General features: G+C 39.0%; 1 protein-coding gene across 1 annotated transcript in view; it reads left to right on the top strand.

The window, feature by feature from the left end:
- Positions 1-13,590, top strand: part of fstl4 (follistatin-like 4) — a gene marked incomplete at both ends in the record, with an annotated part of 174,305 nt that overhangs the window by 146,362 nt on the left and 14,353 nt on the right. The window contains 5 exons of the mRNA XM_083926448.1: positions 1,718-1,884; positions 5,856-5,976; positions 7,741-7,902; positions 12,501-12,635; positions 13,289-13,315. Coding sequence (XP_083782574.1) covers positions 1,718-1,884; positions 5,856-5,976; positions 7,741-7,902; positions 12,501-12,635; positions 13,289-13,315 — 612 coding nt within the window. The remainder of the gene's footprint in view (positions 1-1,717; positions 1,885-5,855; positions 5,977-7,740; positions 7,903-12,500; positions 12,636-13,288; positions 13,316-13,590) is intronic.

Here is a 13,590-nt window from a genome sequence, read left to right on the forward strand (position 1 = left end):
TCCAGATATTCTCTTCGAGGTTTAGATCTTTCATTTTGTAAAATAATAAGACTGGCTTAAACACATAACAGGAACACCCAAATCTGCTGATGTAATTAAAATCATTATTTGGACTGGAATAACTACATTTCTTTGGAAAACCATAATTATCAGTACATACGTCTGAATGTTTACTGTAGTGATGCTTCAGGAAATAGTGGAATATTATTGATTTTACATAAATAGACATGGTTTATATAATTGGTTATGTTAAGGGTGCTCACCGACTTGGAGAAGTTAGTGTTACTGTGTTTGGTCTGGTGTTTTTTATTTTTGCTGAATGCATAAGCATTTACCTAATACTTACATAAATCACACCATTTTTATTATCTATGTCATGTGTAATGAATTTCTCTCTCTTTGTTGTTTTTAGATTTTTTTATTGCACATAAATACATACATACATAATGGATCAGTAAAAAAGGAACACGCTACATTAAGTATATAATGAAAAATAAAAAATAAAACTAATACCTGAAATGTGCAGGAGGAGCCAAAAAAAACGATAGGGGCTTGTCAGGTGACACTCCTAATGTAAGACATTTATTTAAAATACAAAATGGTACTCCAAAAATATGTGGCAGCTAAAGAAATGACATATTTAATCAGGTATTAAATATGACTGGTGGATACATTATGACCGACAATAAATTATGATGTTGCATTGCTTAACTGGACCATTGCTACTTAAATGAATTTAGCCCCATGCAGTTTTTTATTGTGTTATTTTTGAAAGGTCATGCAGCAAGAAAAATTAATTGTGTCAGTCCAGTAAATGCCCTGTTTGTCTGGATTTCTATCATTGAGATTCTATCAAGCGCCTGTTATTTATTGAGCCAAGTGTATCCTGTTCCCAGCCAATATTGACTCAGGGTCACACACTGACGTATATCATGTGCCAGCGTGACTGAACTGCACCTTCACACAGTATCTCACTGTCATCAGCATAGTTATGCTCCTCTTCAAATGTTTTTATGAAATTAAAAAAAAAACATATTTTGTCATCTTTTTATAAGCATAGTGTGCAGAGAAAATTGAAAGAAGGGGAAAGAGAAAGAATTTGGGGGTGTTGTAATGCAATGCAAGGTCACCGTATACTGCAAAGCCCACTTTACTGCAAAGCCATTATTTTATGTCTAGTTAAAAAAAATGGGCTCAATGTCAGTTTAAACTGACAGTAATAAAAATATTTAGTAGATGACAAAGTTTCCGGACTCTAACTGTGACTGGATTTTGTGCTCGGCCACTCAGTTTTGCGACAGTCACTATTTATGGCGCCGAGGGGAACTAGTGAGGAATAATTCTTAATTTCCCGTAAAGGTGAATTGAATTGGATGGCCATTTCAATGAACATAAATTTCCCTAAATGAGAAGAATGATATTTGGCTAGCCGTGAGTCGTCTGACACGTTGTCTTTTTTCATACTGAATATCCTTCACTTCTGGACAGGTGTTTATCCTCCCTGGTCCACTAGTAATGAGATGGATGCTTGCAGCTTGGCTACAGTTCCACTACATCAGCACACTCGTTTACTCTGCTTCCTTTTTTTCCTCCTTCTTTCTCCGTCCTACTCATTTTTCTAAATCTTTCTTCTCACCATTGTCTCGTATTTACCTTGCTGTCATCCATTCTCCCTCTCCAACGCTAATCATTTCCCTTCATACTCTCATTCTAACAGAGGTTGTCCAGCTGAGCCTGGCAGAGGAGCAGCAGATCAGCGTCTCCACGGTAACAGTGGGTCTCAGTGCTGTCCTCACCTGTGCCATCCAGGGGACATTGCGCCCGCCAATCATCTGGAAGAGGAATGGCATCATTCTAAACTTCTTGGACCTTGAGGATATCAACGTGAGTGCCCGTTGTTGTTGTTGTTGTTGTTATCTTCATCATACCTAATGCTGTAGTTTGTTGCCGTTGGTGATGATATTACTGGAGTTGATGGTTACAGAATTCAACTGGGAATACAGTAGATACATGAAGTGCACCAAACAAGCATTTAGTTTTCTTTTCTAGCACATACGCAGACTATGCACCGCAGTCTATGCACCGCAGTCTATGCACCGCAGTCTATGCACCGCAGTCTATGCGCTGCAGTCTATGCACCACAGTCTATGCACCACAGTCTATGCACCGCAGTCTATGCACAAATTATGGTCCACACAGAGGCCCACATTGATCTTTGTGAAATTCACATCATGGGGGTCTATGCGGATGCGGAAACCAGGAATTCAAGAGATGACATAAGGAAGGAAGTGTTGCAAGAAAATGGTTAAATGAAAACAAATGCAAGGAAGATACAAAAAGAAAAGTTTAACACCGTAGCTCTCTCATTCTCATGAAACGGTAGAATCCCAGCCTGCTCAGTGTTTAATGAACTGTGTGGCTATGCTGTTGAAACACTTGTGCACAGGTGACAGAACAGAGCTGGCCTTGCTTTACCCACCACTGGACTAATTGCATGTTAATGAGCAGCCTTGTTGGTCTGCCGCAGTGATGAGCCGATAAACAGTGTCAAGTGTTGAGGTGGAGCCCGGAGCTGAGGTGATGGCAACAGAGGTCCCTAAGGCTTTTGACCGTGCATAATGAATTTCCACAGGGTACATTGATCTGAGTGAAGGAGGGGAAAGAACCTGTCTTCATTTTTATTTTATTTTCAGTTTATTTTCAGTCACATCAAAGATGGAACAAAAAAACCCTCAATTAACGAGAGATATAACCTTAGTACTTTGTAATATACAGATGTCAATCCCAGAAAGAACAACCAAAAAAAAAGGAATATGTCTAATTCTTGTGGCCAGTTGGTAATTTTATCCAGTTTGAACAGCTTTCTCTTGTGCAAAAGATGTATTATTTTAATATGCTTCCTGGCTAAATAAAAGCTAAATAAGCCATCAACTTAGAATAATGTAGACATAAAGGGAAGAAGATAAACATCCACAGGGGTGCTTCAATTTGTATTTCATATGGCTGTTGTACAAGTTTCATTTTAGAAATGGGTAATTTGCAGTTGGTAACTTTCTATGGAAAATCTAACTGTATAACTGTATCTGTCATGAAGAAAGGTATCTCTTCTTCCACCTTCTGTTCCTGTGTGACCCCAGAGCCCTCCCTGTGTGCTCCTAATGGTATCTGATAGATTCCTCAGCGCCTAAAGAAAAACAATCACTCATAGCGAAGCAGTCTCTGACGCTGTGTCAATGACTGCTCTGAACTCCAGTCAAACTGTGAAACTAGGCAGAGCTGATCATGTATGAATCAATATTCTGTTACTGTGTTGCCTATTTCTCACATAAGGAGTTTTCAGAAAAATATTTTAGCGTTGCTTTTAAATGTAAAATTAGAAAGTTTGTGACCAAGTTGAGCCAAAACTAAGCCCCACCCACCAGCCGACCACCTGGACAAACTTTCTCGTTTTGTCACAGCACAGTGAAATATGTTTCTGATTCAAGATTCATTAGTTTCCTGTCTTAAGCCTTTCGGACCTCCATTTTCTCCTGTTGCATTGTGTTGTAAGACAAACAGGCTTATATCAAAAGTTCATTTCGACAGTGATGGAAATCTATCTTCACTCTGGCATACAACCCCTAAACTTCAATCACAATCAGTCATTCGTCTGCTCCCTCGTGGTGTCATTCTGCTATTTGTTCTCTCCTCTCTATTGTTTTTCATTGTGTTTCTTTCTCTCATTGTTTTTTTTACTCTCATCAAAACTCTATTTTACATTTTGAGTAGAGCTGTGTTCTCCAAAAAAGTGACTGCATTGTTTATATATATAGGCTTGGACCTATTTCACCACGTTTGATTGCCTGAGAGCAAAAAGACACAGGCTGTACCACAAACCGACGCAGGCACAACAGCAATATCATCTCCCCCAGTGGCTTACACTGTAGCTGCTGCCGTCCTTTTAAACCAAGAGTCTAAGTGAAATAAGAAACTTCTGTAATAATGAATAATGCATATCGCTTTTATTAAAAACAATTACAGCTACTTTTATTTGCATGTACATTGCTGCCACTTGGTAAACATTAAAATGAATTCGGCTCTTTATATACAAGCTGATGTTTATTGCATCAGCTTTATTCTGAGTATTATGAAAAAGCAGCAGTGATTGCTAGTAGAGAGTAGGTCAAAGGAGACATTGATGAAGTGCTTCAATGAGTGACTTGAATTTTATTACTTTGAATCGAGCTCTTGCCATCTTCATGTATAATTCATTCACTGCTCTTTCCATAACAACAGCATATAATTTAACTTGAAGAAAAATAAAAGCCTGTAATTTTCACAAAAGACCATCAGTACATTTCATGAACTCAAAAGTGAACAATTTGTACTCCCATTATGTTATAGGGGGCTATGCAGAACAAAATCTTCAACTCACATTTGTCTTTTTAGTCACTTATGACGTCAGCCAAGCAAATGCAAGGATTAGTGATCAGACAACTCGGAATTATCACATTTGGCAAATGGTTCTTGGTGTTTTTGATACTAAGACTGTACCCAAATCTGGATCTCCCTAGTCGATTCTGAATGGCTAGTTTGGCTTCTCATCCACACACTTTATTTAAAATTGTGAGATATATTATATTACTCACGGACTCTGTCCAGTTACACGGCAGTCAGACACATCTGCAGAGCAACTAGATACCCCACGGTGAACTCCTCTCACACTCACATACAGTATGTGCATTGTCCTTATCTTAAAAATGAAGCATTATTATAATTATTATGAAATCTACCTGTAAACCTAACATTTAAGAGTTTTGCATTGTCATCTGTGATATAAAACCCCTTATTACCTTCTACATTTCATTCACAGCTTGGTTACATTTAGCTTAGTTCACAAAAAAGTCTGATGATTTAGCTCACAATATGAGGTTTGAACTGTACAATTCATGAAATGGCCATTCAGGAGACAGCCCGGCTGGATGCCCCTTTTATCACAGGAACCGGGAGTCAAGATTTAAAACTAAAATATATTTAGCATAGCCTGCCGAATATATTAAAGTCATACTTTTTAGCCCAAATGGCCTATTTAGTTTTAACTGCCCTCACTGATGTGGCCGTATTACTCACCTTAATTGTAAATTCTGAACTTAAAAAGATGACTAAACTCCCCCGACCATTGTACAAGAAAGTATTTTCGCATTTTCTTGTCACAAAGTGACCCTCCGTCAGGTCACATTAATTTCTAGAGCCTTTAGAACAAGAGCAGCATTTGTGGTTTCCATGTCACGACAGAGCTACATCAGGACATCTGCTCTGCCACTTGGTGGGACAGCAAACTATTTAATGCCTTAATCCGCCCTAAGCTGTGGCTGGAACCCCCTGGTGACTGCTGCATGCTGCACCAACAACAACCAGCTCCATTCATCAACCTAATGGGCTTTATATTTTTAACCCTTGCCATTTATCAGGTTGCGGCAGCGTGATGAGGGGAGAGGAGGATCAAATTCCCCAACGCCTGCTTCAGCTCAACAGGGAAACCATTGATTCATGGTCTCTCTTCCCTTTCACATCACTCTTTTTCTCCTTGTCTTTTCCCATCACTCCCTGCTGTTGTGTGCCTCCTCTCCCTGCTCTCTCCAAACATCCTTATGTATTCTATCAAGCTACCTTCATTTCTCCCTCGCTCCCTGTGGCTCTTTCTTGCACCCCATTCTTCACTACTATTCCCTCTCCTACACCTCCTGTTATTCCTCTCCCTTCTTTCCTTCTGTTCTTCCTCATTTTCTTCCTATCTCATGCTTTTTTTTCACCACCACCCCCGCCTCTTCTTTCTTTACTTAATTTTTCTCTTCCATCTATTTCCTGTATTACAGGACTTTGGGGACGATGGTTCCCTGTACATCACCAAGGTGACAACCATCCACATGGGGAACTACAGTTGCCATGCCTATGGCTATGAAGACCTCTATCAGACACATGTGCTGCAGGTGAATGGTCAGTAGTGGCTCATTTCTTACTTACAGTGGTGGACAAAATGCTTTAGTTTAGTTTGCTACTCTGTGGTTCCCCAGTGAGGGGATTTTTCTTCCTGCTTACAGTAATGGTCTACAGAGGTAATTAAGTCAAAACCCTGTTGTTTGAAATGTCTGGATACAAAGGACACCATAGGTACATTGAGTGCAGCATTGTCATTATGTTGTTCCAGCGTACTCCCACAGCCTTTTCAGACGGGCTCAAGCGCCCCACATATATAAAACACAAAAAGCAGTGCAAACGCGGTGGCTTGATGGATTCTTAACACATGTAAATCCATACAAGACGGGATTATCCTGCATCTGGCAATGTTTAGGCCAGTTGGAATTGCAAAAGCTCGACATTATTACAATTTATTTGTATGTTAATTATTGTGATAAATATACTAAAGATCAGCCTGATGTAATTTGAAATCCAATTTGTGACCGTTTACCTCCTAAACTTTGGACCTGAGAGTTATTACCAGCCATCTGTCCTAAGAAAATCCAGGGAGGAAGAAGCCACCCGATCTGTAACATAACAAAAAATACAGCTTGCTTATTGTCTCCGCTTTTGTCTCAGGGTGGCAAAGGAAGAGGAACCTGTATTCAATTAAATCTCTTTTAAGAGGCACAATAGGTGTGTTTGTTTTGTTTTTCTGAGATTTTAATTGAAAATAAACGCAGCTGGATTTAAGACCTTAAACTGATTGGAAGGGAGTCATGGAGACAGACGGGACCTGAAGGGAGAGATATCAGGAGAGGGCAATTACCAAATGTTTGTGCGGGGGATTCAGGGTTTCAAGTGAGATAGGAAAAGGTGAGATAAAGTGGAACGGAAAGGTGCCAAGTACCACATTAAACTAAGTGGATGGTTTGCATTGTGTTGTATTAAAGGAAAATAACACATGCTACCGTTTCTACTGTGATGAGTGGAACAACAGAAGGTTAGCATTGGTACCCATAGTCAAATTATAGTACTCTTTCAATGGTAATTTAGTACCTTAGATTATGGTATCAGTACTGTTGAATAATGCTTCTGCAATATCAAGTACATACGTATTTAAAAAATGAAAGAAAGCAAGAATTGTTGTTACAAAGTACTGTTTTAATAGAAAAACAGAACAGGTTATTTAACAGAGAGGGATATGACACATCACAGATTACAAAACAGACAGGTCGACAGCCTAGGTAAGAGTACTTGTGTGGGCATAGGAGGAAGAGATTAGTTTTGCTAATGTGTGTATTAGGTAGACAGTAACAAAGGAAAACAAATAATAAGAAAAATAATTAAATCACAAGAGGCATTACAAAGTAGAAGCCCAATACAGTTATGTAAGTAGACTGAGAGATGATTGAACTCCTGGAAGGAGGGGCTTCCAAACATCAAAACCAGAAAACAACATCTTACCTGTTCCTATAAACTATTACCTCATATTTCATTTTCCCCCTCGATACCTCCACATTCATTTGCGGTCTTCTCCCCGGAGGTGGTGGTAAGTGGAAGATATGTCCAACATCTATTTCATGCAAGACTCGAGCTGTAATAAAGCTCTTGGATTCTTGTTATGTGTGAATATATTCCATGCTGGGGTGAGACAAATTCCTCTCTGCCCACTGCGTGTGTGGGTGTTTGTGCTATATTCCCCCAGGAGTTACCATGAAACAGTGTGTAATTAGGTTTTCACTCACCCCTCTCCTCTCTCCCTGTTTGTCTCTTCGTTTTTGTTTGTGTTTGTGCGTCCAGTCCCTCCAGTGATCCTGGTCTATCCAGAGACACAGGCCCAGGAGCCTGGCGTATCTGCCAGCCTCCACTGCCATGCCGACGGCATACCAAATCCCAAACTCCTCTGGCTGAAGAACGGCATGGACCTGCTGCCCAGATCCTCCAAACAGCTCTCTCTCATAGGTAAGGATTGATTATTTTGGGAAGTGCTGTCAGCTTATTATGCATTTTAGCAGATACTGTATGTCATTATGTCACTGGTGCAGTATTTTTCAATGTGTCCAATGTTATATATATATAAACACACTGCAGTATGGCAACACTGCAGAAACCTTATTAAACAAAGACTGTGCATGTGGACAATGAAAACAGAAGGTGGAAATCAAGCTGGTGTTTGAAACTAACTTCTTTTTTATTTAAAACTTGTCATTTTACATTTGGCTTTCCATTCGCTTGCATTCCAAGGTGAGGAAACCAAGATTGCAAGACTTTTTGTTTAGCTCCTCTGACAGAAATAAACTTTTAGTGACACACAGTTCACACTTAGAAGTAAATGAAAATTAAGATTAGAAGACTGAAAATAAATGGAAATACACTGTGTGAGGAGATGGCAAAAAACATATCCAGTCCAGAGGAGTGTTTTTAAAGACACACTTGCAATATAACAGAGAAGGAGCAGAGTGGAGCATGGCTTTTCTTTTTATGGCCTAGTTCTCATTAAGGGAGAGTTTATTGGCTGTATGTGGGTCATTACCTGTGGTAATAGCCTGTTATCAACCCTCAGACATTCAAACATGGGAGGTTCTGCAAGGTTCACCAACACATAAACACTGCAGTAGCTACAGTTTCAGATGTTCTAACTAATGTGGGCAATGATAACGTGCAGAAGCCCTACATTCTGTAGAGTGATTATTTGTGCTGTTTAGTGAAATATTTAGTTAAGTGAAAAGACTAAAGTAGAAAGTAGAAGGAAGTTACTAGGAAAAGGAGATTAAGTAGTCTAGATTCCCATCTCTACCTAGCCATGCAAACACAAAAAAAGGTTTCCACATATTGCATACAATGTCAGGGACGTAATAGAGACACTTTTAAAATGTTGCCTCTATCCTCATCTTTGGCTTCTGTAAACTTTGACAGGTAATAGTGAGGAGTATTGATTGTAAGCCACAGGTGAACAGTAAAGAGAGAAACTGCTTTATGTTGCTGAGTGAATGAAATCCTGTTCAGGAGCTGTCCGTGGTGCTGAAACCACTCAAACCTAATCTTTGCCTGATATTCCCTGTTGTTCAGTTTTTTATAGAACAAACCTCTTAACACAGTTACAGGGATACCTTGACGTGTGACATTATAGATCATTTTTCTGACCCAGATGCATTGTGGGAAAAATCTGTCACATCCCACATTAATCAAGGAGGGCAGTGGATAGCGGCAAGGCAAGCCGTTGAGGGCCTGTTGAGTGCAAACTGAACTAAGTGCCTTTGACTGGTTCAGTAGTAATTTTAAGGCCACAGAGGAAATCATATGAAACGCCATGAAAGCAACTTAGAACACATCAAGTAGGTTCATGGACGGATTATAATTACTTTTGGCCAACAACCTACAAACACCATGTATAATGTCTCAAATGTGTTGATTATTTTGGTGTATTACATTGCTGAAACATAAAAGTAACAGAACGCACAAAAGTCAAATTCGGATCCTGTCTCTATTTTATAAAAACGGCTTTTCCTGTTTTAACTAAACACTTGTGCAGGGATGTTTTTCAATTTTGACACTCGAGTCAACATTACTTCCAGTCAGTGAGCAATTTAATTAGTAGAAGTTTCAAACAACTTTAAAGAAAATAAAAACAAAACCATAATCCTGCAATAACATACTCGGGGCAGCGTAAGCAAGATGTAAACACAGGAATGAAATATTATCACCTTCTAAGTTGATATAGTAAACAGTGGCCTATTTATACACATTCTGCAGATACGGAGAAATATATGAAGCTGTAATCAGTCGACAGCCCGGCTGAATAATCATTTCTATTCAGTCACAAACCAATCATAGCCCATTCTCACAACAAGGCAGTTCATTTAAATATCCTAGTCCTAACATGGCTCGAAGGTTAAAATGTGATTTAATGTCTTACTCTGGGCCCACTCTTGTATACCCATTGGGGGTTTCTGCATTGTGCTCCCTGCTCTGGCTTTTATAAAAGCGGTGCCATCAGTGGCAAGCAAATGTATGCAATAAATGGTTAAATCTATGACACGTGTGTTCCTGACTGAATTACATTAATTTGGAGTTGTATCTTTTTCAAGGAAAAATCAGTCTGCTTTCAGCTGCTAAATGCTCTACTACCTTCAACAGCTAGATGCTGAATGTATCTTTTTGTCTTTTGTTGCAGAGCAGCTAGTGTACAGTGTGTACCCAGTAAACACAGAGCTTTTTGTGGACCAAACAGTAAAGTTAACTAAAAAAAAATACATGAAAGATGCTAAAAAAAAAATGTAAAATTACAGTGAACTGCATAGTTCTGTGAAAACTCCTGGGCACTGGTCACGCGGCCTTTTGCCTTTGCAGTAATAAGCCCATACTGTAGGTAAAAGTGAAGAGGACTAACAGTCCTTGCCCTAATTAAAAACAAAAAATGACCTAAAATCCATGTCATCACGATCTGCCACAAGCTTGCAAAATGAGAGGTTGATTCAGTGGTTTTCAAAAAGATTTGATCAGAACATAATTATGAATTAGAATTAATTAAAGTGCTGTCTTATTTTATGAAGGCAAGGCACTCAAGGCACTTTTCATTTCAAAGCATTTCACACGTTTCCCCCGATAAAAGATAATAATCAGAATCCAAAAGACATTTCACCAATGTGAAAAGTTTTGCATCAACCTCTGTAATGTCTTGTTATTTTAATACCCAGTAGACATAAATTAGAAGGTAGAGGAAATCTAAACAGAAATGACAACAACCTGTTTTTGGCAAATAAAGGCTTTTATTGCCATTTGGTCTACAGAGAGACAACACTTAAAGCTAGAGAGTAGAAAGCAACAGGATAGGCGGATTGAGAGTGTGAATGTTCTTAAAGTTCATAGATGCTATTAGATACTAGGAGCTTTCTTTAATCTTCTTTCACAGCAAGGTCTGTAAAATACCACTGTGACACCCAACATCATTCACCCATGGCCCCGTGCTGTAAAGTGTGTGGTGTTCAGTGTATACAGTACAGGAAGGATCAGAGTAGTGCTGTACATCACAGAGCTTGATGCTGCAGCAAACATCAGAGAGTCTGCCTCTGAGGATGACCTCCGTGTCGTAACATAGCAAACATCACCTTTCACCTCCATATAACACTCCAAGCTGCAACTTGGGGCAAACAATGCAGCTTTGCACAGTATGTGGAGAAAATACGTGTGAAACTAGGCCATAAAGACAAAAAGGCTTTTTAGTAGAATGCAAGAAATTAGTATGAATAGTTTAACTGTACAGCCAAGTATTCAGCAGTTGTGTTAAGTTACAGAAAGTTACTTGTTTGTCTTTACTATTCACACAGAAAAGGGATATTTTTAGTTGTTATTGCCAATGAGAACACATTAATAACATACGAGTTGATTTATCATAGACCACGACAAGAGGCAGAGGATGGGTGTTTGCACCAGTTTATTGTGGAAATGTCTTTATTTATGTAAAGGAAAATACAAAATTCAGGTGCCAGATGACAATTCAAACTATATTATGGAATATAATGTAGTGAGGCTCTCAGGCATTTTGTATTGTTTTCATATAATTATGTTGGCCCTGCTGAGTCAACACACATGTTCACTCCTCTTTTCTGTGCATTTTAATTGGGGAAGTTGCCTATACCTGTTCAGCTGGGCAGGTTATGTACAAACAGAATTTTTTTTGTAAATAAAGAGGACAGAAGGGTAGGAGTGGGAGCAACTCACTGTGCAATTAATAATCTACTCCTAAATATCTGGACACTCGTCATCTTCTTTTTTTTGTGCAGTAACTTTATCCACCACTTACGTGCAATAATTTAATCTTACTGCTCATTTCTGCCATATACAGTCATACATATTTTATCTTATACGCTTTTACACTTATCTGGTTTCATATTCTGTGTATTTTGTTTAACCTGTATTCATATCTCTACTTTATATATATTGAAGTAAGAATTTATTGATTATTGTTTGGTTTTATTTCTATATTTGTTTAGCTAAGAGTTTATTGTTCATCTTATTCTGTATTTTTATACCTCCCTTGGGTATTTTGTAAGCTGCTTGAAACTCAATTTATTTGCGGGAGTCATCCCAAAGGGATCAATGAAGAGAAGTCTAAGTCTAAAAACACACCACAGAAAAGGGCGGCAGTAGCTCAGTCCATAGGTGACTCGGCTTGGGTCACCAGTTCGAGTCCCTGTGTGGACCATGGATGGACTGTGGCTGGAGAGGTGCCAGTTCAACTGCTCAAGGCGCCGATCCATTGGCAGCCCCCTCGCTCTGACATCTCTCCATTAATTGCATGTATATAGAGTAAGTGTATATAACAGAGTAAAACAAATAGAATTTCCCCTTGCGGGACGAATAAAGGCATTCTTTCTTTCTTTTTTCCTAAAATGTACAGTACCAGACACAGGTTTGGACCGGTTTCTCATTCACTCAAATGGGAAAGCATGTCCAAACTTTTGACTGGAACTGTACCCCATAATGATTTCAAATAATGTAGCCGCAACAAACAGTTACAGTAACACTTTCTTTTATCTTTGTTTCGTCTCTTCTTGTAGCAAATGGTAGTGAACTTTTTATCGGCAGTGTCCGGTACGAAGACACTGGAGCCTACACATGCATCGCCAAGAACGAGGTGGGAGTGGACGAGGATATCTCCTCTCTGTTTGTTGAGGACTCAGCCAAGAAGACCCGTAAGTGATTGTCACATTTCAAATTTGACTGTAGAAAGTATTCGTTGTTGTAGTCTTTGTCAAAGATAATAAAATGAAGATGTCCTCACAACTCTTTTTGCAGAAAGAGATTTTATATGATTTTGTATACTGGCATACATGCTAATGGCACTCCTGCCTATTAGACATCATTTTAAGTAGTAATTAAGTAATGTAAATTACACAAAGATATAACCCATTTAAAGTAAGGCTGAGATCAAACTACACATTATCAGCTTGATGAGGTCCCAACCCAACAGACGTGGAGAGTCCGGGGGAAGCACAGTTTATCATTTTATCCCATACTTTATACACATATTTTGTAGCGGGGGACAGCCACAACCAAATCACATACTTTGATACATACTATCTTTCATTAGATTGCATCATTCTGATGAGTTAACTCTCACCACCAAGAAAGAGCTTATCAGGCCAGTTGAAATTAAACAGAATCATCGATGACTTCTGAGTGATCCTGTCAACAGCAGTGAGGAACATGTTGTGGCTGTCGAATATATTTTGTCATCTTAGCATGGCATCAGAGAAATCCGCTCCTCTGTTTCCTAAAATGGTTTAATGTTTTCCTCTCTCTTCTACTCCCTTTTCCTTACTTTGCTCGATGGCTGAATCTGCAGTTGCAAACATTCTGTGGAGAGAAGAAGGTAATACATTACAATCCTCAAACGGCTTTTTTACTCTTGTGGATAACAAAATATGCTGGGCATGTTTTGTGGCTTTTCAGGGCCTGCAGCTGGGTATCTACAATTCCCAAGACGTTTGCCGTACTGTCCAGAAGAATCACCAAGTTGTTTTCTCTCCAGCAAAACTGTACTTGAAATCTTGCTTTCTTCCTGATTCCTGATTCATCCTTTTGCTGGAGTGATTTCTAATCTGTTTCTCAAAACCCCTAAGGTGGAAGCATTTACACTCGAGCAGG

This window comes from Echiichthys vipera (assembly GCF_963691815.1).
Source record: "Echiichthys vipera genome assembly, chromosome: 14".
Taxonomy (NCBI): domain Eukaryota; kingdom Metazoa; phylum Chordata; class Actinopteri; order Perciformes; family Trachinidae; genus Echiichthys; species Echiichthys vipera.